General features: G+C 46.2%; 1 protein-coding gene across 1 annotated transcript; it reads right to left on the reverse strand.

Annotated features, from left to right (window-relative positions):
• Positions 1 to 5,506: 5,506 nt before the first annotated feature.
• LOC149362033 (uncharacterized) lies at positions 5,507 to 26,084 on the reverse strand. Its single transcript, XM_089568208.1, has 5 exons — positions 26,013 to 26,084; positions 16,620 to 16,798; positions 11,285 to 11,355; positions 8,052 to 8,138; positions 5,507 to 5,631 (listed from the first exon to the last, which is right to left on the reverse strand). The coding sequence occupies exons 1-5, from the start codon at positions 26,082 to 26,084 to the stop codon at positions 5,507 to 5,509; spliced, it is 534 nt and encodes a 177-aa protein (XP_089424334.1).
• Between the last annotated feature and the right edge of the window lie 465 nt (positions 26,085 to 26,549).

Here is a 26,549-nt window from a genome sequence, read left to right on the forward strand (position 1 = left end):
GCTTTTTCTGGGGGCCCCCTGAAGCGGTCGCCGCCACGTAGGAGCGCGGCCGCAGGCAGTCGGCCGTGGCGTGGGCTCCGGACAGCGCCGGCACGCCGCCTCGCATCCGCCCGTCTCGTGCTCGAACTCGTCGCAGCGGGCGCACCTCGGCGTGCGGTAGGCCGCGCCAACATGACCGTCCTGGCCACAGCGTGAGCAGACCTTCCGGACGCCCCTATAGTCGAACATAACGCGGTGACCCTGCACGGACATGAAGTTAGGAACCGGCTGCTTCATCTCCATCCTCACGAGGCGCTGGCCGTTGGTCACGTGGCGTCGCCCCTTCAGCGTCGTATGGGAGATCTCGAGCACCTTGCCGTAGGGGCTCAGTGCCGAGGCCAGCGCCGCGTCCCCGACGAACAGCGGCACCCGGAATGCAGTTACGTGGACCACGGAGGGGCCCACGCAAGACACTGGGACAGAGGTCCCGTTCACTGGGAACGATCCCTCCGCTAGGAGCTTTTGTGCCGCCGCAGCCGTGGTCACGGCGATAAAGAACTTGAACCCTCCTTGATGTTGGAGGCTTTCGAGCCCTTTCGGACCGACGATACTTTCAACGCCGTCGACAATGTCGTCGGCCGTGGCGTCCGCGTTCAACGTGAACGTGAAGCAGTGCGCCTTGGGTGGAGGCGCCCGGCACTCCGGACCAGCAGGACCGGAAGATGGCATGGTGGCAGCAGGGGGGGGGGGGGGGCTGGAACAGCAGGACCAGTCCAGGAAGGGGCTCCCGGGCAGCTGGCGGGCAGCGCGGCGCCGGGCCGGCGATCTTCCGGGGGGGGGGGGGGGGGGCGGCGCCTCCTCCTGGGGGCGGGGTCCACGGGTCCGCTCCGCTTCGGGTGGCTCTTTGCTTCTCCCAAGACTGGCAGCCTGACGGCCGTGATCTCAGCCCATAATAGGCCGAGAAGCGATAAACCCCAAAATGCCACCACGGGTCGGAGCCCCCTAGGCTGACCTGCCAACTAGCCCATGCTACTCCGTAAGCCGCCAGCGACAAACCTCTCGAGTTTCGGCACCTATTTTGATGCGCTCCATACGTCGGCGCCCTGTGATTATTGGGGCGCTTGTCTTTTAGTGAAATGAAGTCATTAAATTTCTAATCTGCTCCCAATTCTCATTTCGATTGCTCAGAACCAAGGTATAGTGCCTAGAATATGCACGGCTTTTGTGTTCACCCTGGCGGTGTCGTCGCGAAGCCCGACTGCGTGTGTCCAACGAATTCAGCGAAGCCAAGCCAAGTCGCCAACGAATGAAAGTCACCGGCAAAATGAACAAAAAAATTGGCGACGGCTTAGCTTTGGCTGGCAGGTTGCGAAAGCAGGTGTTTGTACTGCATAGGCAGCGCCTCGTGGGAATAGCGCAGCGCGCCGTGCCAAGCGGCCGCCGTTACCCGACGAACCGAGTTGGTAGCCCGTCTCTCGCTTCTGTCCGTCCTTGCGCTGGAATCGTGCCAACTGTGGCCTCTCCTGCGCGCAGCGGCGCAACCTCCTGCATATTTTCCTTTCCTCCAATTCATTTTCTTCACTACGGGCCCTCTTTGTGTTCCTTCTTTCACTCCCACTTCCTCCCTTTCTCTCAACGGATGACGGGTGTCCACCGAGAGATGTGAGACAGTTACTGCGTAATTTCCTTTCCTGAAATACAACTTTCATTTCCTTCACTACGGCTCCTCTTCGTCTTTCTTCTTTCACTCCCACTGCCTCCCTTCTTGTACGGTGGGGTTCAGGTGTCCACTGCGACGGTTGCTACGTCAGAGGTCATTCTAAAGGTCAAACGTGGCTACCGGCCGCCGCTGCGCGAAAGGCCGTTAGTGAGCGTAGTATTGCTTCCGCAATAGAAAGGAGCACAAAAAAATGAAGCTCCACTGCCTTACCCTGATTACACCAATCAAGTTCGATCTAGAGCTTCAAGGCTAAAACAGCTTCAATGTCCTACTCGGTTGTTGGCTGGAACATGACAAAATTACTCTCGCAAGCTTGCGAGAGTAATAGATCAACAATATCTACCCGCTCATCATTTAATAATTCATCTCTTTACAACACACCTGTGCCTTAAAGACCAAGAAAAAGAGCAAAAACTTGGTGCTCTTTATTCGGTTTCTTGTGTTTATTAAAATGCTAACAGTTACTATTTTTTTATAACTTTCATATTCCTAATATCGCTTCTATTCTATTTGGCTACAAATTTGGCGCTAAGATTGAATGAAATGACTACTTTGGCTACTTTCAGCTCAAGTTTTGGCTCCTTTTAAGATGTTCCCAACGGCAACCCTGCACACAGCACTAGCGAACACGTAGCCCTAACTGAAACACTATTCGAGTCGTACCGCCAACTTAGAGAACCCTTGCAATGGAAATAGCTGTAAACAAGTTATTACATTAGCAGCTGTTTATACAGGTCTGCAGTGTTAGTTGTAGGTCGAAATCATAAACCATCTTTTGAACATTTCCATATATACAATACACCTATCTGCTGTCGATATATTCCTTTTTTTTTTTCAAATGATACAGTTCCGATCTTTTATCCCAGAAGTGTGGGCTGGATATATCGATATGCATTTTTTTCTTTTCTTTAGCCTGCGCACGTGCTTTCTTCTTTCTTGGTTGGGAGCATGGGAATGAGTGTTCGAGTAAAAATTGTTAGCTACTCTGCACTGTTGCGATACTATGGTCGTGATAGCACCATATTTTCGAGGTTCCTTGCATTGCGTAGAGAGATTTAATCGTAGTACTCGAGATTTGGTCATAAATTTCTTGCTCCTAGACTCAGTTAATTCTCAGTGTGGACTTCGGGAGGGCAACCAGAGACAAGGATAAACATGACAGCGAGAAAATATTGATAACATTTACGCTTGCTGCATAATGTGCGATCCTGGGTGGCTAAGATTACCCAAAAATCGTAAGCATTGCATGTTTTAAAACTACTTAATATTTATCAATTAGCCTTGCGTAGGTGTCGTGACCTTCAGCTTCTCCGGACGTCAGAGCATTTACAGCGACTGACTCATCGCACTTGTCTCAATGTCGTTAGCCGCAATGTCGTTATGCTTTGCATTAACGAGTCAGTGTACTGGGCTTCCACAGAGTGTGCTGGCGCCCTCGTTGCCTAAGCCGCCTGAAACTGCGGGTATTTACGGGGGCGGCGTTTCCGTTCTGGATCGCGTCCTCGGCGTTGACCAGCGGCGTATTGTGGTTCCGGTCGTTCCATGTCCACCGACTACACGCGCGCTCCGCGTCTCCCGAGATATTTCCCCGTCCGCTACCTCAGCGCTGACTCTACTTGTCGTTGGTCGAACACGCCACAAGGGGCTTTACGCGCCACGAGTCTAGTGCGCCTCTGGTAGCCGCCACAGGCGATTCTCTCTGCTCTTCGTAATGCGGGCGCGACTGAGCATTTCCGAGGAAAGTATTATCAATGGTTATCGCTGCAATCCATGTCGCTACCTTAGTCATTCGGACCGCTCTGTCCCGTCGGCTACTAATAGACACCCGGAGTAGTAAGTAGTATCCTCTACCAGCAGGCACGCAACGAAGCATAGCTGATGTGCGCCTGCCTCAGCCCGTTGCCGTGCAGTCATTACCACGTTCCAAAGCTGCTTATTTCGCGCTGTCTGGGTCACCCAGGCTGAATAGGAGGAACATTTTTTTACAAGCCTGCGCCGTTCGCTTCCTGATCGTCACCAGAGGACACGCAGGTGGCATCTAGCTCATCGGCGTCAGTGACGTGCAGGGAGCCCACCAATGAGCATAGGAGGAGGAGGAAGAACATTTAATTCCGCCGAATGTGGCGCGGCAGCCACCTTCGGGTCCGCACGCAGGCGTCCGGGGAGGCAGTCTGTCGCACCGCGGCCGGAGGACATCCCATCCCGTCTAGGAGAAGAGGTCTTCAGCCTCGGCCGCCAGGCGGACGGAGAAGCGCTGAGTTTTTTCGTCGGAGCTTCTCAGCGTGGTCTCCCATTCATAGCTAGTTTTAATCGCGTGGTGCTCTGAGGCACGAACGCATCTCCAAATTATGTGATCTAATGTTGCCACGTGGCCGCAAAATTTACAAATTTCGGTTTCTGCACCGTCCCTCTTCCGCCCTCTGGCACCCGTCCAACTCCTCCACAGGGGCGAGAAGAAATTTCGAGCTTGGAGTCTTCTCCAGTCGTACGACTCCTTTTTACTCAGGGATCTATTCGGCGTTTTAATGGACCTCAATATCGGACAAGAAAAATTAATGTATCAGCGGCTTATCGTAAAAGCACGCGGACCTGAAAATCGATTACTCCTTTTTTTCTCTCACTTTATTTACACAGATGGCTTCCAAAACCATCACAGGCTGCAACTCTCGTGGTATTAGAAACAGTTTGGAGGACGGTAATGAAATGAACAAGCTAAATATAAACGTATGTTTAAAAAAACGCACCCGGACAGCAAAGATCACAGCTATTAATAAAGAGGCGCTCTTTAAGGCAGACAGCTGGTGCATACTCCGCCCTGCTTTATGTATCGACATAGCATAGCATAGAAATTTGCAGGATTTAAAACAATTAAACCGAGTACACATGCGAAAGTACTTGTTTAGCCTGCTTGCCTCATGTTTTTTTTTTTTGATTAGTCGTCGGCACGTCTGGCAACAATATTAGACTGAGGCTGAGCTGCAGTGATTTGTTCGCGCCGCGGATGGAAGTTCGTGGAGACGCCGACGTGCAATTGCACAGCGCGAGTGTTTTGCAGTTTAACACGAGGCATCGCGTGTGTCTTGGCTACTCCCCCGTAGTGGGTATGTGCCTTTTTATTTGAGGCCAACCAACCAACCAACCAGCATCTCCGGCTTGCTCTCGCGCAGCGGCATGCAAAGCTGATCTGTTCGTGCAGCCGGGGGTTCTTCTCCCAGTCGTGGATATTTATTTGATTTCTATTAACTTAACATGGTGTCGCTGTTGCTAGACAACGGCAGAAGAAAGATCTAGACAGGATTGATGAGCGGTGTTGGTGAGCGTAAGATTGCTTTCACACTAAAAATCACTACCATTTCTACATCTCCTAGAGGCAGTGATGTTAGAGCGTATTTTCTAAAGAAATTACGATAACCCAGTATTCGCGTTGCAATTTGTCTTTTTTCTAAGAGGGGGCGGTGGACGTTTCTTTTAAAAAAAAGCACACAAAAGACGAGTGCCTGCAGCGCAGATTGCCTCGTATTCATTTGCAAAAGGTGCAAGAAAGGTACGGGATAAGCATATAAAGCAAAAAATGATAGAATGAAGCACCTATTTATAACGTATTTACATAATCATACAATCATACGCAAAAATAGATAGAAAAATCCAGCATGCGTGTAAAGATTCATTCACAGTCGCTTCCTTGTGGCATATAATTAATCAGGTTTAGTAAAAGATGCTGCGATTTTTAAGTATTTTATTATTCCCAAGCACTGGACTAAGCAAATCGTAGCCGTCGGTGGAACAACTCAGACATTTGTAGCTCACTTAGGAGGAGCATTGCTCTTTGTCATAGAGGGCGTACCTGCCCGGGCCGCAGTTGTTATCGAACTGAGCTGCGCACTCCTCGGACACGGAATCTTCGAAGCCTCGTTTCATCCACAGGAGGCAATCTGGAGAGAAAAAGGAGAAAGTGACATCCCTGAAGCATCTGGCTGCCTCACTCACAGCACGACCTAAAAATAGAAACAGGAAACACTCCATGAGGACAGGCTGCGATGGGAATAAATGCTGTTTTTTTTCCCCAAGCGTTAAGTCTTCGGACAACTCGTAGGCGAGAAAGATTGTGTTCGTAAAACAATCGGGTCAGATTTACTGAGGAATGGAAAAGTTAACGAAAAACCTGAGCAAGATAGTTTTCGGAATGTAACCAGTACCTGCTGGCAAGTGTAAGGTGTACTCGGCCCAAGGCGCATTGTTTTTCTCGGTACTTGGCTCGCTGCGCCTCGCGTTTTTTTTCTCTTTTTTTAGTCTGTCCACTTTTATTCTAGGATAATGCTATTTTTTCAGCGATGCCTGCTACCCCTTACTGCCTACACGTTCTTCTTGTGCATGTAAAATTCTTTGTGAAGAGTATTATTAGATGAATTTCGATGCACTTGTAATTGCTATATCCTTGGCTTTTCCCGTTTCTCTCTGCACTATGCTTACCCATCCGGCTGAAGTATTTTGTGAATAAAATAAATTAATAAAGGTTTGCGTCTGCCGCGAAAACTTATTCAACAACGGGAGACATACCAGCTACCGTCTTGCAACTGGCTTACAACATGGTCCAGAAAATGCGCAATAATTTAGCACGCTGTGGGGTCTGGAAATTAAAATGTTTTCTCTTTTTCCTTCAGCTGCTTGAGAGAGGAAGGATCGGGGGTGGGGGGTTCCAAAGATTATGAGCCAAGTAGTCAAGTAGTGCAGAGGACTAAACACGTTAACTGCCTTTTCATCGCACGAAATAAGATCACGCCTCCGATAAGCGCAGCGTATTGATGGAGGCAACAGTTTTTCCAGACGTTTCCCTAGTTATCGAATCGCCAGTGGCGATGCCTCAAGCAAGGCCGCGCAAAATCTGTGCTTGAGATAGCATTGCAACAATCATCTGATTTGAGAGTGCCGAGCGCTTAGTCGAGCTCCTCGGAAATAAACACAGCGTAGCAACGCTCTTATTGTTGCTAGTTTATTGAATATTTCGCTTTTGTGAGCTACTTCGCAGTTAGTAAAAACTAGACGGCAAATAATGACACATTCAAGCGATTCTGAAATTTACAATTGTTTCCTAGTCCTTGACACACATTCCTTACAAGCTATCTGAAAAAGAAAGGAAAATAGAGCCGAGGAGAACGTTTGCAAGAAAGAGCTCGCAAAAATAACACTGCTTATCACCAGTGACACAAGCCCGTTGTAATTATCAAGTCCACTGAATTCCATTTCACGGCTCGTGATCAGAGCTGAAGGTTCGAATACAACCAACTCGAGGCCTGACCTGCCAAGCTACGCGCTTCAAGGATCTTTGTTCCTATTTCCTTCGCCTATTAAGTTATACTTCGGCTTAAAAATCTTAAAAATCCTGGTGAGCAATCACAGAAGTGGAAATGTAAACTAGATTATGGGGGCTGGTAGCGATGTCCTTTAAGCTTTGTATTCATACACCTCCACCTCTTTTCAAAGGAGATCCGTTGGTGTGGAACTGATACCGTAGGGAATGTCGAAGGCGCCCATGCGCTGTGCGAATTTAGAGTGTTAAAAACATAGCCCTATGTGGTCGAAATTAATCCACGGCACTCCAATCTCCATCTTTATCTCATACTTACTCCCCCTTATCCTTTCCTTCAGGGTGCCATTGAGTTGAACTCGGAAATACACCGACTGTGCCTTGCCTTCCCTTATAAGCAATTACGTCCTTAACAAATGTTATTTCCCTAGTTGAGTGGTGCGTGCCTTTGATACATGTCTCCGCGCCTTCGTAATATTTCGTTTCTAACTTATATATTAAGGCAGCTTAAGATATGCCTAATCCAATTCGCACACCGAAAAGTTCGCTGCGACTAATTCACTCATAGAGCAGCGGTAATCCATAAAGGACTGTACTTTCTCCCGTAACATCATCACATCGAAAAACATGATTTGTGCAATATTTAAAGAGTGGTGAGTAGAGCACAAATCAAGCCGCTGTGCTATTTTTGCTGATATTTCAGACGCTGATCATTTGCAGTTAGCACTGACGAATGAGTTTTTGCGACCATTAAGCGACTGCCTTATCGAAAAAGGATGTATTCCCGTCAAGGCAGGGCCAGCTATAACGGGAGAAATGTTGCAATTCGTATGTGTTTCATTGTGAACAAATATTTATGTGCAGGAGAATGTTTTCAATAAATCTGAGACGACGACACGCTCATGACAGATAATTTCATTAAATTTCAACGTTCAGCGCATATTATGCTAATAATGGAACTAACAAGCTTGGACCGACAGACACTCAGCTCCATTTAATGTCCACGGCCTGCACTGGTTTGACAGCTTATTTACTGATGTGACTTACAGTCGTTGCCAAAAAAATGAAATCGCCCCACAAAGCAGCTCTCGCCATCGTAGTAGTACCCCTGGGCCGCATAAGAAATTGAGCCCTCTGAAAGGAAAAATAAACAGGTGTTTCTCTGACTGCCGCATTGTCAAGTTCGCCTAGGCAATCGTGGCGATCAAAAAATTCAGGAGGCACTTTGACCGCCTGAATGCGAAGAGGCGAAAGCGTTTTCCGCATCACTTTCACTGCCTCTGTGGCACTGGTGACGTCACCACTGAATGGCGTCATACCTTATTATTGACTAATAACCAATAAATTACAACTACTAATTAATTACTAACTGCTAATTAGTTACTAATTACTGAATACTGACAGATGACTAATGACGCTTACCTTCACCTTTGGGAGGGGAACGCGACAGCATGCGCGCGTTGAGTGAGTTTGCGCGTTTGCTGGGTATCATTAACTGCTTAACTAACTATCACTAACTAATTAACCAATTATCTTTAACTAATTGAGTAATCATCATTAACTACTGTTCATACATCTACTATTACACCATTAACTATCATTACTGATTTTTCAAGTAACCATTAACCATTCTTACTATCATACTGATGTCTGACAGGTGCAGCGGACGCACGGACGGATGGACACGTTGGCGAGTGATGAGCCATAAAAGTCTTTCATCTTAAAATACGCTGTGTGGACTGTACCGACCAGATGTGTGAGCTTCGCGTGCTCGTTTGCTACCACCTGTTTGGTGACAGCTGTTAGCAATACATTCTACTAAAGTTGCCTGATCCGATGTCTGTAACACCTTCACATCACTTCCGGTGCGCGGGCAACCAAGAAGACGGCACACATGTCCTCAAGCTAAAGTTCTCGCCATCAGACAATGGGTGCGCTTGCCTGCATTCACGCTACAACTCCGTCTACACAGTCCATGCCGCGCATTACCATTCCATCAAAGATACAGCACACCAACTGCAGGTCATAATTGACATTTGGCTGGACTGGACGCTGCTCTTGCTCCAAAGCCCCTCATAATGCAACCCGTGAACAAGGCAACACTCACCGCCTGGAAATAGTACACTGTTTGCGGTGTGCAGTAACTGCCTGTTCTAGCAAAGAAAAATTGTAGTAAGACTGGTTTGTATTGACTGGCTTAAACAGCGATTTTAGCTCGCATCCAGAACGCGACCTAAAGGCAACACCAAGGCAAGGTCCAGGGACACTGCAGATGGTTTGCGTGGTGTAAATGATGAAAAAAAAAACACTAATGTACAAGCAAAAGCGTCGTTCGAACTGCTATCTTCCGAGTTTTAAAGCCGCCGTATGATCCATTGCGCCACAGCAGCAACGCGAATCAGTGGCGTTCATTGTGCACTTAACCTTTATTAGAAAAATTCTATATTCTGCTAGGTGACCCAGCTGAGTTAGCGCGCTGAACGTTGGCGGCTCAGAAATGGGAAGCCATGCCTCAGCCTTGCACCAGGGGAGCCGCGAGAGAGACGGGCACCCCTGGTGCAAGAAAGGAAAAGAACCTGAACTTTACTTTGAAGGTCCGACTCCACAGACACTTCTGCGTCCTACGCGCCGGCGTGCGTGCGCCGCATCTCGACACGCAAAAAATTGGTATACAAGTCAATACGCATGGCGCGAGTACCCGCCCGGTCGCTCCGGACAAGTTCCGCTCCGGACAAAGATAAAGACACAGAAGCAAAACGCCCACTGATTGGTCTATGCTGGCGGGCCCCAAAATAGCATGCGCGAGTAGCGCGCGCGCCGAATATTTGACATTGTAGGATTCGAGCGTTGTTGACGCGATTGGCGGCGGCCGAAGTGTCGCGAATGCGCAGACTTCCTCTGGCCGGCGCGTGGGCGCCCAAGCACGCAGGACGCGCGCCGAAAACGACCCATGAATTTTCCCCTTTATGCCTCTTGCAACCTTCGTCGTTTTCGGGTGGGACGTGTGGTCGTAAAACATGTACCGCCCAACGCCTTGAAACGCCCCTTGGACGCTGTACGTATGCGGGATTCCACAATCCGTGAGATGCGGCTGGTTAAACACAGGGAGAGAACGCTCCCGGGACGCGACCCCTATAGTCTCTGTCAATAACCTTCCAAAGTGTGTCCTTACACGATCGCTTTCCCGCATTACCAGCATCACAAGTGTACATTCTCAATTTTGTTTGTCTAAATAACAAATGATACAGCTGTCATTTAAATGGGTTTCTTTGGTACAGAGAGAGCAGAAAGATGGTTCTCTTGAGAGCACAGAGTGAGCAAGCCTCGATCCGCTTGGCGGACGAGCCAAGTAGGAACCACGGTAACTAAATCAAGAGCTGGCTGCAGCTGCTCGATGGCTCCGGTTGGGTTTCCATGGACAGCTCTCAGCGTGAGAACAGTAGCGAGAACACACGTGACGCGGAGGATAAACGCTAGCTAGCTTGTCCACAATCGTAATTTTAGAATTTTGCATTTGACGGGACTGCTGCTGCCTCGTATGGGTGGGGGCAAATTACGTTCTCATTAAAGAGAAACGCAGGGAATGCTGTATGCTGTGAGAAATGTGCTGGCACGCACTCAATGCGGGCAGCGTCCCGACAGCGTTTGCCTTGTGTTCAGCGAGGCGCACATTCGCGGATATAGCCGCCCGCATACGTTGAGCGTTCAGAATACGACCGAGCACATCGGTTGCATCCAGGGTCCTCACGTCGTCGCCGGCGGCGGTATCATGACTGCAGCGGCTGCAGTTCAGCAGCCGTGCATGATAACGCGCCATACAGTTATTTAAGGATGTTTTTGTAGCGACCAATTTTAAGTCGTTTCGAGGCGTCTTTTTTCACCTCTGCGCCCCCCGCCCCCACCTGATGACAACACAGCGTGATGCAAGGGCTTCGTGCACAGGATGGACACGTGGTCTCGGATGCAAAATGAGTAGATCAGAAACTTAAACATACTCGCCTGCGAACCTTCGGTCTAGTAGCTGACAATGCAAAACGCAACCCTGTAATCAAAGCTCTAAAGAAGAACGATAGCGATCGACGCAAGAATTTTTATAAAGAATTTTCTACGCCATCGGGCAAAAGATAAGGTCCAAAGATATATTTGTGAGATTCTGCACGCTTTCTGGCTTCATGTAAGAAGAAGCAGGCCCAAGAACTCCCAAGTGGTTGAGAATATGAACGTGCCCAGAGTAAAAACCGGAAGTGTTAGGGGTTGTGGCATATCGCTTATAGCCTTACCTTCGCAAGGGCTGAAGCCGAACGTGAAGGATTCCGTCGTGGTGAGGTTGAAGCAGTAATTCACGTCCGTCCTAAGCAAGAAAACAAGACGGCCGAGGAATGCCAACATTACAGAACATCTTTTCTGCCAGCATGTAACATGATTAAAGTTGGAGGAGGAAGATAAAAATTACGCATGAAAAAGCTGCTAGCTGTTAACGACAACGTATTTGTATACATTATTGGATGAGGAGGAGGAATAATAGTAAAGGCAGGGACATTATAGGATGACGTGCGAGGTATAGGTGGCAGCTGAACGGAAAATTAGTTATTAACGCCTAGAAGTCTTGAAGTATTCCTATTTCACGACGCCATACGGGCACGCTTGCCATGATTCCTGGACAGTTCTATTTTGTTTGCGCGCATGAGGAATACAGGAATTTAAATTAGACATATTTTAAAGGCGGCATTGTTGAGCAGTACAGCTTGTCACATCATCTACTCGGAGGTGGCAACAAGAGCTAACGATATCGTAGCAAGGTGCATGACATCCATGCTTGGCGACTATCGAAGCCTGCTGTCTTGATCTATTAACTCTGTCAGTGCCTGAGTGCAATGCTTCAAGCCTTCCTCCTCCGATGCAACATCCAAATATTTACAAGTTCCAGCCGTCACCCTATTTTGATCTGCATATTTTACTAGTCCTCAGAACCAGAAAGGTTACATGGAGTTCGGGACTAACGACAGTCGTTCATTTTTAATCATCTTAGTCCGCCGTCGCGGTGGCTCAGTGGTTATGGTGCTCGGCTGCTGACCCGAAAGATGTCGGTTCGATCCCCGCCGCGGCGGCTAGAATTTCTTTGGAGGAAAAATTCTAGGGGCCCGTGTACTGTGCGATGTCAATGCACGTTAAAGAACCCCAGGTGGTCAAAATTTCTGGAGCCCTTCACTACGGCGTCTCTCATAGCCTGTGTCGCTTTGGGACGTTAAACAAAATAAACCAAACCAAATCATCTTAGTCCTGTGAAGGTGATGCAAGATAACGCATCAAAATTTAATCTTCCACCTCTCCGCTTTAACTCCTCTTTTCTTTGGTTCGGTTTGGTTTTATGGCGTTTAACGTCCCAAAGCGACTAAGGCTATGAGAGACGCCGTAGTGGAGGGCTCCGGAAATTTCGACCACCTGGGGTTCTTTAACGTGCACTGACATCGCACAGTACACGGGCCTCAAGAATTTCTCCTCCAAAGAAATTCTAGCCGCCGCGGCCGGGATCGAACCCGCGTCTTTCGAGTCACCAGCCGAGCACCATAACCACTGGGCCACCGCGGCGCCTCCTCTTTTCTTTCAGTGCTATAGCAGTACTTCACCAGATCCGACCGGCCCATCGAGTTTGTGTGAAGCTTGACAGCTTTCGTGCTCCACATTGCACAACGCCGTCTTCGCCATCTTCCATTTGCGGCGGCAATAGAAGATCAAGCAATGCAAAGCGCTCCAGATGGAAAGCGAGCCGGGTGTGTCTAATATTTCGGAAGACGAGTTGCCCCGACTACGCCGCATTGATGCACAGCGACAGAGGAGAAGGCGTCAATCTGAGTCCACAGCTCCCGACGACACGGCTAAGCGCTGCCAATAACTTGCTAATGAGTGACGGAAGCGTCAGGCCGCGTTGGCGGCCGAAACAGATTCACATCGAGCACTTCACCTTGAGGAACATCAAAATCGAAAACAGACAAGAAAAGAGTGACTGCGTGACACCGCCACGAGCGCGAACAGAACGAACGCCAGGTCACCTCTGAAATGCGGTTGGTCATTGCCGCGCCTGCTAGCGTTAAGTTTCAGTTAGAGTTCGCGCACAATTCATTCCTCTATTCCTGCCACGTCTGTGATCGATAAAGGCATCTGAAAGCTGCTTTTGATCTATTTACCTGGTACTCGCGAATTTCAAGTTTTGGTAGCTAATGTCTCGAGCATAAATAAAAAAAAGGGGGAACCAAAAATTAATGTCTGTGCTCTTTAAGTAGACATCTGCAAAAGGGTTCCAGAGTGTTACTTGATTGTGTGTGGGATATAAACGACCTATGAACCAGACCAAGCCTTGTTTTTGCTAGTCGAACACTGTTCAGCCTTAGTTGAAACCGTGCTATTTTTTTCTAATCTTCTGACTAAGGAGGTACGACCACCCATTGGCATATTTCATTCTTGAGAATATACCGCGTTTCCCTAAAAGGCTATAGGTCACATTTTCGCCACGGTACTTGGTTGGCCAAGTCAAGTACGCAATGTCAGGCTTTTGGGTTCAATAGCCTGTCATCAGCTCTCTGTAGATCTGTCATCAGCTAGCTGTAGAACTGCAACTCACGCGGTCCTCCCTTTCATTTTTGACGTCATCACTAACATTATTTTTTATTTGGCGCAATACATCAGCTTCAAACTCTTCTGTTTGAAGATATAGAGGCGCTCAATGTGCGCGTTTTTATTAAGCTTTGTTTCATCTTACAAAAGAAAAGACTTTAACTGCCAAGAATTGAAAGGAAACTTCGTACGCTTTATCATGCAGTTTGTTTCGGCCATGGAAAATTGTGGAAGTGGCAAGGTGTTTCCGCTAATTATTCTTGTGGGCGAAACTACGCCTTTTTTGACAAGTGGGTTTCCGCTATTATGAAGGGTAGAATTATCTAGAGTTCTGTGGTGTTACCAAAATTCGCCTCATGTTTATGCGCTCTCCAGCGACATGTATGCAGAAGCGAGCGTGCAACAAAGTTTAACCACTCCAAGCAAAAACTTACACCTCTGGGTACTAGCAAACCACACTGCAAATTCGCCGTTCAGCTCTCTTTACACATGGCTGTTTTCATTATACCTGGTTAGATTCCTACAGCAATATAGCCTCCAATGTGCATAGAATCTGCTAAAAGGCTTAATTATGTCTTGAAACGAGGATGAGTTAGCATGTCTTCTGTTTTTCTCTTAAGCCGCATAAATACCAACAGACCGATTCAGTTCCCTTAGCGAAAACTGATACGTTTGTAATATACGGTGGGATACGGTGGATATTGTACTTTAAACATATTTTGCGTTCGTGAATTCACAAAAAAATATAAAAAAATATGTAGAAAATAGGTTCCTGAAACTTCAGGCTTGGTATTCATTGTATATTCTTAAAGTTTGCCCAGAAATACCTCACTTAAACCATGCTTCGAGCACGTTTGAAATGCGCGAAAAAACATGTATGTGGTTTTAACACACTCTAAATGTATTAAAAGTGGATTTCGTAAATATGTTGAACAACCACGAAAGTCGACATCGAGTTTCGTGAATGGCATTTGGATGATGACAATGCATTTAAGGTGTACTTTCGTAAACACAAAGTTAATTTGGCCAAAATGTGCTTAAATTCTAACAAATCTGCAGTCCGCATAAGAATATTTGCCGTAGACTTCTGGCTGCCGTTGAACAATCCAGTGCTCGAAATCGCCCTTTTCTGTCGTGCTTTCATTTGTGGTATCTTCTAGCCGGAAAACAATCAGCACTTATTTAGGTTATATGTTGAGAACGATTGCATTAACGCAGGCTAGGGCGCCTCGGGCACCTCCGGGCCCCAACATGCCACCGAAAAGGACCCCGACTGGCAAGGCCGACCGGCTCCCTTAGACGCCCATGTAATTGTTGGTTGACAGTTTGTCTCCTGACGCAAGTTACGACTACGAATTCGGTTCTAGATCGTCGCCAGCTTCGACGAGAGCAGTATGTCGCTTGTGCGACAATTTGGGCCGCAATATTTGCGCAAAAAAACGCGTCACTGGGCAACAAGTGCGTCGTCTCTCGGTGAGTATATACTCTTATAAGGCGTATAAGGCAAACAATGTATCATGCTCGTTGGAGCACTTCTTCACTTTCTGCCGGCATTTGCTGTGTGGCGACATATTTCCCGTTCAAATTTCGTCACGTGACCTTGCAATGTGCTACACCTCTTGATTGATAATTCCCCGTTTTCTCAGGTATGGGCTCTGTATGCTTATCGCTTATAGCCGGGTCAGTTATTACTTCTGCTCTTGACAACATTACCCAGTCTCGTCCGGTGAAATCGACAAGTAGACCTTTTTTAAGCCGAAGGGAATACATTTTTACTGCATTAAATGTATATTTTAGTCTATGTTTAATGAAATGGAATGCAATTCCTCTTTATTTCCTTTCCTTTCGAAAAGGTAGGAGCCGGGACTAAAAGCTGTAAAAGCAGCTTGACAGGGGCCCCGGCCCCCTACATGGTGGCATTGCAGCGTGTCGGAAACAACATCACCATAACAAAGAAAAAATAAATACAGATACATATTACAAAGGCAATATAGTTCAAGCGCAAGAAATAAATTGAAATTCAACATTGCAAGGCAAACAACAGTTTGTAACGCTTCAGACACAGAAAAAAAAGAAAACAAAGAAAACAGATGAAGTACAATGTGTTGGACATTATGGACACAGTATGTAACAAATTGAAGCTACAGTAAATTTCTACAAGTGACATGTGTACAATAATTACAGCACAGAAAACGCCTCACATTACAAGATTTAAGACAACTATAATAATTTCTGCCGACAGAAGAGACTGATGGTATGTTTAGGTTTGTATGCTGGATCGAAATTCGACGACTCTAAACTATTCAGTAATGTGGGAGTAAATATATTTCAAAGATTGCGTATGCTATGAGGTGCGAGGTCTTTGTTATTGTCTTTTTTAGTACATTTTAATGTACAACGAATATACTAAGTGGGCAAAAGTTGTATCTTTGACGTATTTGTAAGAACGTTCAAAATATTACTCCGAGCATAGAAAGAAAGCATTCGTATTGCAATTAAAGCAGAGGGCCAAAAATACGAAAAAACAAGAAATTATGTTCGAAATGCATTTGTTGTACATCATTTCCTCGCTAAGCGTTATGACCGCTAGGAAACTGCACCGAAGAAACTATCCGACTTGTACCACTTGCACTGTGCAGAATTTAAATTTCGGTTCACTATGTACCTAATCATGTGTTCTCAATGTTTCCCTAACTCACATCAAGGGTACAAATGCCCTTCGCCTATAAAGATGCCATCATATAAAAAAAAACGGCGTTCCGCAAGGCTTGACGTTGTAGATATGGTTTTATTGCTCGTTGTTTTCTAGAGCACATGATGCTTCGTTGCGGTACGGCAAAGAAATAAAGAATTTCTGTCAACACCTGGGGTTCACCTCCTAGATTGAGAAAGAGCGGGCAGGGTTTTCGAGGCGCGAAGCTTCCGTGGCAGTTTCTTACTACTAGCCTGTGACACATAGGAATAGGAAGTAATAATGCAAAAAAAACCAAGTTTCTCACGAACCCGGGTTCTCCGTTCTGGCCCTGGAAGTGATAACGGAAAACGGCGAACCGCTTCTCTGGCTCGTATACTAATCTCCAGCCGGCCAGGCACTTTATTCTCGGATCATCGACCGAGCTGAAGTAGGCCAAGGTGTCATCTCCCACTCTCAGCGCATCCACAAACAGTTGTGTGTTCTCTTCCTGTAAATGAAAAGATTCGACATCTCACAGCGTATCCTCTATTGTCTTGTTTCCTCAAAGCTCTCACTGCCTGGGAAAACTTAGAAAAGAAGGCAGCTCGCATTGCGCCTGCTGACTGTCTGGGTAGCTTGGTAAACAGTGCTATTACATGCGAGAAGGCTAAATGGTGTTATTTAGTTATTTGGCATATACAGGGTGTTTCACTTAAGACTTTCCACAATTTTTAAAAATGCTTTTTTCAGTCAGAAGATCGCTTTTTTCGGCATAGCATTGTAAGAGAAGTTGTACTTCAGTATACAGCTAAGGCTTGCTAACTAGCAGGCTGGTTAAACATTACCAAATAAACTTTTTATCTATTACTATAGGCCTCTTAATTAGTAAAGGCATATTGGCCACCGTAATTAATATCCTTATCTGTTTTTAGGATTTAGAAAAAGCGGTTAGCCTCGGCGCTGTGGCCGAACAAATCTCCGCTATTTCGACGAGTTACGTGCACTGAAAAGGCTGCTTTGCCTGCAAGCGTCCCGAAGCGCCTGTAGTTTTCCGCGATGTCGACCAAAATTTCTTACACCACAGAGCCGACGGTAGCCGCGTTTTCCAAATTCTAAAAACTGATATGGATATACTTACGGTGGACTACATGCCTCTCTGTAATTAAGGAGCATAACAGTAATGGGTAGAAAGTGAACACTTCAGTACTAGTAAACCAGCTTCCCAGTTAGCGGACCTTATCTGTATTCTGACGAGCTATACCGCTGACAATTCTATGTAGAAAAAGCGCTCGTCTATCGAAAACGCATTTCTAAATATTGCGTGAAATCTTAGGTTACACACCCTGTATATTTTGCTTTTGGTAACAGCAGGCCGACTTGAACAAAAATCCATAGCGCGAGCATCTTTCCTTCTGAGTGCGCTCGGAAAAGTGTGAGAAGTGCATAAACAACAATACCAGTAGAAATATCCGTGGGCCTGCAAGAAAACCAGCAGCGTCGAAGCCTCTTTCAGGGCCGCCTCCTCTTGCTGTCGGTGATGTCAATTCCGGCAACTATAACTGGTAAAATGTGATGAACCTGTAAACGCTTGACACTGACGCGCTCTTCAAGCTCTGCAAAGGCCTTGTGGTCACCTGTCAAGTCTAAGTAACCGCGTTTGGTTGATATAATTTGCTAATGGTGCGTACACACGCAAGGAGAGCTTCGTGTACAAAACACGCTGGCTGTAGCTGATGCACGAATGCGTTACCCTCGATTGCACGTAGATTACCGTTTATTCTTTATTTTCCTTAGCTTTTTCCCTCCGCAAAAGTCCTTTACACTCTTTCACTCTAGATTATGAAGTATAACGCGGCCTCCAACTGCGCAGGATAAGCAGCTGCTTTCGTCAAATCCGGCGTGGTCTTGAATATAGCCCTTCTAAGGCAAAATAATATCTCTTAAGCTGCATTAATATCACGAATAATGGAGTAATTACTCATTAATATCCGCCCAAACGCAGCCGTTAAGTTCCGTACGAAGGCTTAATTATTATAGAGATTTCAAGGAAACATTGTGGTTAAAGAGAAATTGGCCCTAGTCCAGGGATCGAACCGGGACGATGGCCTGTCCGGCATAGTCGCTCTAGCATAGGAACTAAGCTGGACGACTGGCAGGATGGCGGATTTTTTTAACAACGAAATTTCTGTGAAAGCTGTAGGGCATCCCACCGCACCTATCGGAATTCCCCTAACCTTTGGACTAATCGTAATGTTGTCGCGTCGGTGTAAAGACGCGTTAACGCACTAGGCGGTTGGGAAGGCGTCCAACAACGCCCGGGGCCGACACCGACGGAGGAGAACTTCGTTGTCCTCTCTCTTACAGTCCTCACGTCGGCGTCTTGTGTAGCGCTAGCCTCAATATAAGCAGTGGAGAACGATGGTCGCTAGCAAATTGGTTAACTAAATTCATGAAGTTATTTTTAGCTGTTTTAAAGTGGCGCCTGGTTGCCGTTATACATTCTTGGCCTAAAAACAGCACATTACCCATATCACTTTTGAGGATATTATTTGGACGAGCGGACCGCACCGCGGGCAGAACTGAAATTCTGGCTTGGGAGGTGCGACGCGGCCCACCGCGCTCGTCTATTGATCCGGAGAACGCGGGTCCGAATTCGACAGCAGCGGCCGCGTTTCGATGGATGCCACAGTGTGCTCAGCGATATCAGTGCACGATAAAGATCTTTCTTTCTTTCTTTCTCTCTTTCTTTCTTTCTTTCTTTCTTTCTTTCTTTCTTTCTTTCTTTCTTTCTTTCTTTCTTTCTTTCTTTCTTTCTTTCTTCCTTCCCTTCTTTCTTTCTTCCCTTCTTTCCTTCTTTCTTTCTTTCTTTCTTTCTTTCTTTCCTTCTTCCTTTCTTTCTTTCCTTCTTTCCTTCCTTCTTTCTTTCTTTCTTTCTTCACTCTCTCCTTTGTACCTCCCCTTACGGCGTGGTTCGGGTGTCCACACAGATACGTTAGACAACTACTGCGCTATTTCCTTCCCTCAAAACCAATGTTCAAAACAAATGTTTAGGTTCCCTCAAAACCAAAGTCCAAAAGCAATTTTTAGGTTCGACGCGAAGCTACATGCAAATGTGTGCGCATGTGTGCACGCAACGCAAACGCGTGATTTTCGAGAAGCGCGTGAGACATTGCCAGAAATTATTGATCCATACCGTTGAGGGTAACACCGTATTTGGAATTGTAAAAACTCACACGGTCTATCAGTAATCGCCAGCAAAAAACCTCTCGCTGCAAAGCGGCGGTTATCGGCTATGCCTAAAAAGCTAACGATAAGAATTAAGTGGTTTTCCGTTTAGCATGACTGCCCGTTTTTTTAGACATTCATGTCATTATCCGTTCTTCCATTTATTACGCAGAAGCGCAAAATATGCGTTGTCTATCTGCCGGACAACAATCGAATGAAGAAGGAGGCCTAACTGGGCCAACGGCATTGGCATGGTCTATTCCTAATTCCTCTCCATACCGTTTTTTTCAGGGCGCTACACCTGAGTGAGCGCCACCGTATGACTCACAGCAGCTTCGAAGTCTCCGGTACAATTTTTTTTCTCAGTATCGTGTATCGTTAATACGCACGATAGACCAAAAACGTATTTTCGATATTGACACTGCGATGCTTTCAAGTATGGCAAGCGTTACCAAGTAGCAACACTAAAAATTTGTCAAAAGACAGTATCGAAGATAAATGCGTCTTTGGTACTGCACATGCCTGTATCTAACTGCGGATTAATTAATAAGCCTAGTACCACACCTTTCAAGGCCCTACCTGGCTAATGAGAATTTTCTGGTAGAAAAGCTCGGTTCGAAAAAAAAGTTTAAAACGCGTGTCCATAAGTGTTTTTACATAAGTAACCAAAAAACCAACGTGGTACCCTATGCAATTACCTTGTTCTTCCTTGTTGGTGATATATGGTTGTGTTTTGTGCGATTTAGTTTTTGTTTAACAATAGCTTTTTCTTTCATTAAACTTGTTTGAAGTTACTCAGCGGTGTATTCACATTGATGACTGCGGCAAAATTCATGTACGCAGGGTTTCTTTGCTGTCGCTGCCTTGGTTATATAATAATGATTTCTGGTATCTTTCTGTTCTTTTGAAATTTCAATGAAATTATCGGAATGAATGCAGTGCTATTCAACGCGATGCTTGCTTACTCTGTGGATGTACGCATTTTGATTTTTAAGGAATAGCGGCCGGTAGTGAGATGTGAAAACATCTTTTGTTCGTTTTACCTTAGGTAAGGTGATTGAAATCAAAACGTAAAATAAATGAAATTATTTTTTCTTATGCTGCCATGTTCATTTTTTAATAGCAAAGAGTACCATTTTAACCGCTTGTCCACATATTGAATGCTGGACCACAGTAAGCCTAGTTTGGCTTGTATGCAGCGGTTACATAATCGTATGGACGCTATTTGAAACAAACTCTTCTCTAGGCACTCAGCAGCTGGCAGTCAAAAAAAACTTCTTCCCTACACGTATAAATTAAAGATCCTGAATCATGGGACTGTTTTTGTAAGGTATCGCTGGCATGTGCGGCGTCATCACACAGCAGATTTGTGTAGGGCAGCTGCTGCACTCCCTCCCGAAATGTTGGCGCTCAAAAGGCAGCTGAATTATGCACAAGCGATACGTGTGCATCCGATTAGGCGCAGTGGTCACTCCTTTACACATACTCATAACTCGACTTTCTTCATCTTGTGACTTAACAACAGCCCCGTCCCTCCCTCCACCTTAATCCCAGCACAGAGTGCTAGGCAGGAGAGCTGTAGCTATGGCCGATTACTCGATATTTCTTTTCACTTATAAATTTTCCATATCTCACTCCTTCTCCTGCAGTGTACACAGACAGCTCCAAAAGGATCAAGACGAGGCGCTGCTGTGTTTGGTTCTGCGCACTTAGATTTTTACACTACTAACAGTGGACTTTTGGTGCAAGTGCGAGAACAAAATGCATCTTCCACACGGCGCATGCATCACATTCCTGTCAAAGCATTCATCACCGTTGATCTATTCGTGTCCACTGACGTGTGGCGAGCGTCTCCATCTCTGATCCCGATAGCACCATAATCCAGATTCACCATCCTAGCGCTACCCTCACTTGTTTCCCGCCCCGAAACCTGTTCCTTTAGTTTGCTGTATAAAGATATATTTCTAGTTTCTTGGTTTTAGGAAGTAAAAAACTCACATTTCAAACTTTCGAAAACATTTTGAAGAGTCTCTTCAAGTTCGGGGAGACATATACGCATAGACTAAAAGCAACAAAAAATAACCTATTTATCTGGGTTCAAACTACGCATACCGACCTTAGCTGACTGTCAAAACTTATCATGAGAGGCAAAGGAATGACGCAGACATAGAGTTGATACACGTACCTGTCGGGGCCTGAGCGCCTGTGAGTGGCATAGCAGTCAAAAATTTGGTTTGTGATTGCGTAGTGTAGCACGTGCGGCCCGTGGCGAGGAATACACAGGTGCGGGAAAGAACACCGCCGATAAAATGGTCCCCATTTTAAAAGTAAAAAAAAAAGATGTACCCATACCGGCGCCACCTAACATCCCGAAACCTCCAGTGATTTGACCATCCGCCTCGCTTGCGGGAGGTGGGGGGTTCGATCCGCAGTGCCACTGGGTACCCATCGGTTTTCTAATAGAGACAAGCTTTGCCTTGGCTTGGTGCTGAGCTTACCGTATGCTACATGCAGTACCGGTATGCAGTGGGCTCTAAACGGGATACTTGTCCCCGCATGTGCTGTGCTAAACGTACTGACTGCACAAGTGCTTTAATTGTGCACAGTTTCCTGAGATACTACTGCCGGAAGGTTCCCGAGAAATACTAGGCTTCTTTAGCATAAGATATGCTTCCGGTACCTACAGGCGGGTAAACACAGCTAAAACATAGTAACTTTCCGGCGAACGCCTCCCAATAATCTCCCTTCAATGTCAGGCGTGCACTCCAGCACTTTCATGGCAGACACCGTTCCAACAATCGTGCAACATTGTGCGCTGCAGGTATTCTAACCATCCGCATGGAAGTGACTAAGCATCAAACAGTCGTGGGGGGGTCGTGTATCCTCCGGCTGGAGTTGTGACAAACGTCGTGGTAGGCACTTAGCATCCTGAGGGGTCTCTAACTGAACTGCGATCAATGTCACAATCACTCATGACGTTTTTAGCGCACACTGGTCATATAGAACAGTGGTAGAGCCACAATCATCTAAATCAGTGACTAAGGCGGAGCAGTTGCAGACAGGCTACTTTGTCTCTTCCCGCGTGTACATTTACACCACCATCACCACCACCCACCCACCATGGGGCGTCCACAAAAACATGGTGGCTGCGGAAGGAAAGTGGCCGAGGGTAAGAGCGTCTCTGGATCACTGGGTGCTTCAGCGAAGTCACCGAGGAAAGTGCTTTGTCGTGTGGCTTTTCTTGGCATGATAAATAGATTTATAGAGACAGGAGGACGTGGCTCCCCGAAGACAGGTGTAATAGAGATCCACAGGAAAGGGTTCTGGTTCGGTGTGGACTTGGCGTGTTCGGTGATCATTTTGATGATAACGTGAACGAAATTAAATGAAAAAGTTCACCCTAACGCTATTGCTCACAATGCAAAGTATAACTGCAGAAAACTTCGTCGTCATTATCTACCGCCATTCAACCCCCCCCCCCTCCCCACGAAAAACAGGAATTCTAGTGTATGTTCCTTGGGATTAGCACATGGTGCCTCAGAATGCCCTCGGATTCTTTTGCCCCGACGATCGACTACGACCATGCCGATCTTAAAGTCTTTATCATGAGCAGCTGTCCAGTTATGAAATATAGAATTTTCTTTTTTTTCCGGTTTCGCATGGCAGTGGTGGCACACGAGTAAGAGAAAACTATGCCGGAACAGCCGGAAATAAAACAACAAATAATATGTCACGCCCGTCCCACTGGGAACCAGGAAGAGACCTACAGTGTGTGTAACATAACCCGAGGAAAAGACTAAAAAGTATTCCACAGAGGAGGTGCGTGACATCAAAGACAAATTGCTCTTCGTAGCGTTGCACACCTGCAAGTGTTTTCTAAATTGTACCTAGTTAGTTGATTACCAACGGTAAATTACCAAAAACAAGAGGTTACCTTTCTAAGTCAAAGCGCTTTTCGTTAGTTGCAGAGGATCTTTTGAAATATCTTGCTTAATTTTTGGTTGCATGTGGTGTGGTGTTTTTTGAGAAGTAAAGAAAGCATTCTAAATATAAAAGTTCCTAACACCTCCACTATTTCCCTGCTATGTTGTACCGCTCTCAGTCCTGCTCTTAACGCAAAAGTATCATACGACGCATCAGGAACGAGGCCTGGCGCTGTCGCTGTTGAGCGCAAAATGGGTCATGAAAAAACCCACATAACCCAGATAAGGTGCGGAGAATTTAACCCACAACTCGCAGATTGCAAGGTCAGCGCGTAACCCATGCGTCGCAAAAACAGGTTCCCTTGCGGCGAATAAAGCTGGGCCTATGATATGTACTGCTTACGACTGTCTGCTAATGAGTAGTAGTGGGACTAAAAAGAAAGAGAAATTTTTTTATAAATATTAAAAAGTAAACCAAAAAGAACAATGCTTTCGCACGCAAAGCACATAAATATAGTCTGAAGTGCCCTCCACAATTTTTACGAGTGAAGCGTGGTGGATCACTGTGCCGAAGTAAGCAGACGACGCTGCTGTCAGCGTCGGCAGAGATTTCGCCAGCACATTCGCCCGAAACGTAAAAGGCGCGCTCCGCCGTCCCCGATTAGTGATAGGCCGGTCATACAAAAGCCCAGTGAGACGAAAATGATTTTCTTTATCCCAAAGAGAAAATTGAAAAAGTGAATGAAAGTGATGAAGTCTTCCAGTTCGAAGTAGCAATTCATTATTTTTTTTTATGATGCCATTGGGCAGACCGGCAAACGTTCACTATAGGGCACAATCAGAATGCATGCTAACTTCGTTCAGAACACAAATGGATATCCCTAAAATATGGTCACGCGAGAGCGCACTTACGTTGTTTTGCTTTCATATCCAAATGATTTCATGACGTGCCGGTAAAAAGGGTCACATAGCAGGTGCGTTTCTAGAAGAAAATTATTCGGCTTTTCAAGATTCCCCTCAACTGTACGCAATGTACTTGGGCCCGAACTGAAAACATAATAATTTGCATATTTATTTTCTGCTAACAAACTAGGTGGTTTAAAAACAAAGAGACGCCGACCAGTAAAACGAAAAAATTGTAATGACGTTTCGGCGTCCAGAACGGGGGCCTTGTTCCCAAGGCCCCGAACAAGGCCCCCGTTCTGGGCGCCGAAACGTCATTACAATTTTTTCGTTTTACTCGTCGGCGTCTTTTTGTTTTGAAATGTATCCCCCCGGCCAGACGGGATTCCGTCACACTCTCGACTTCATCAAACTAGCTGGTATTTATAGAATACACTCTGAGTTGCGCAGATATTCTGCAGTTTGTCTGACGCACATTGGGAGCAGCACGTTTTACTTCGACTTTGATTTAAGTAATGTGACATGCCCCGCATATAACGTGGGCGACAAAAATAAAGAAAAATGAGCGCATAAACGCATCGGGTAACGTTGGAAAAGTACGGAGAACCGCAAAAGGGGCGTCAAGTCTCAAACAGAAATGCTGCGATGGTTCCTAACGTTCTATACGCGTGTTGCATCATGCCTCGCCGTCGGCTGTTTCGTGCAAAGATCTGGACTAAGAGTCTAGGAGCATTCAGGTAATCCCTGAATGCAGATAATCTACGGTTCGGGGTGGACTACTACCTAACCAAAGGCAAGCATACGTCGTATACACACAAAATGCGACTTTTTTTAAAGTCTTCGACAGAAGAATCTCCAGATGGAACATGGGGACTGCAGTTCCTCCTCATTTTTCTGTCCTACCTAGCATTGATACCAGCTGAAGGCATTTACGTAACTTGCCAGAGTCGCCTTGCTATCTGATCACGTGTTAGTGTTCTTTCTCTTGCGCTCCCGGTGGGTTAAACCGGCGTTGACGCGGTTCACCCCTAACAGACCACTGCTGTGCGTCCATGATCCTGTTGAGGAAGAATCTACGGTCGACGTCAGCTTCTTTTACATTCAGTTTCCCGCACAGAGCTGCCGTTATTGCGAAGTCCACCAAACATTGGTACCGGCTCCATCTTACAGTTCGATTCATGTAAAGGGAGCACCTGTCAGCACTGTGAATCGTATCTCCAACGATTTGGCCTGTTTGGCCAGAAACCTTCCAAACACTTCGTGTTGGAACTTGACCCTCTTCATTTGAACCAGAAAAATAAAAATAAAAATGCCTGTAACATACATATTCAACGATAATCACAGACTCTTCTACTTAATCACCTCATGAATTCATTAATGCGTCGGGTAAAAAAAAACACAGAAAGACAAGTGCGTACACCTCGCGCACACAAAAGGTAATGTAAGTCAGCGTATTTCTCTCTTTTCTGATGCTTATTCGCTTTTGCAACGAAAAGAATACCAATAAAGTGGTCCCGATTATAGTAATTTCAATTCGAAAGACGTCCCAGAATGCAGGAGAATTCTTGTGACGAAGAGTGTACGCTCGCTCACTGGGTCTTAGCTTTCAGTGCTTTCGAGAACTCTGCGTGCCTATTTCAAAACATGAAGGTAATTGCAACTTATACTGACCGATATCTCGTCGCCCAAACTGGCTGATGCGGTGAAGGCGACCAGGAGGCCTGTCACAAGCCGGAGCATCATGGCGGGAACTCAGAGGCTGTATCTACATAGACTGGACGAGCGAGCTGGCGCGTAACTTTTATACAAATCCCTGTGCCGCGTAGACGTTTGATGGCTGGTTAAGCTTGCCTGCCTTTTTGTTATTGTATGCCCGCTGAAATAATCGTAGCACTGTGGAGCGGTGACGAGTGTTGTGCTTTGTTAAGTTTTAGGCCACACAGGCAGCTAAGGCCGTCATGTTCCAAGCACACGGGATATCCGAAAAGTTCCTTACTGAAATTTATAGGACTGTGAATAAGCATGGTTGGTGTAGAGGGCCTAAAACGTTAGTACTGCCGAGTGACCACGCAAAAAAAAAAAAATTATAGGCGCTATTAGAGCGCTGGGTAACCTCGGCAGTTATCCTAGGCTTGCCAATGATCTTGCCAAGGCTAACCAACGAGCCAAATAAAGACGTCAGCCTTCTTCTCAGGAATGAGAAAGAGG

This window comes from Amblyomma mixtum, chromosome 2 (assembly GCF_055824585.1).
Source record: "Amblyomma mixtum isolate Tamu chromosome 2, ASM5582458v1, whole genome shotgun sequence".
NCBI classification, from domain to species: Eukaryota; Metazoa; Arthropoda; class Arachnida; order Ixodida; family Ixodidae; genus Amblyomma; species Amblyomma mixtum.

What these genes read in the sequence shown, in the direction of transcription:
- LOC149362033 (XM_089568208.1), bottom strand. Translation starts at nt 26,084, where the DNA reads ATGATGCTCCGGCTTGTGACAGGCCTCCTGGTCGCCTTCACCGCATCA. An exon ending in GTTTGGGCGACGAGATATCG is followed by an intron (nt 16,799 to 26,012) that starts GTCAGTATAAGT and finishes TTTCATTTACAG; the next exon opens with GAAGAGAACACACAACTGTT. An exon ending in GGCCAGAACGGAGAACCCGG is followed by an intron (nt 11,356 to 16,619) that starts GTTCGTGAGAAA and finishes TTTCTTGCTTAG; the next exon opens with GACGGACGTGAATTACTGCT.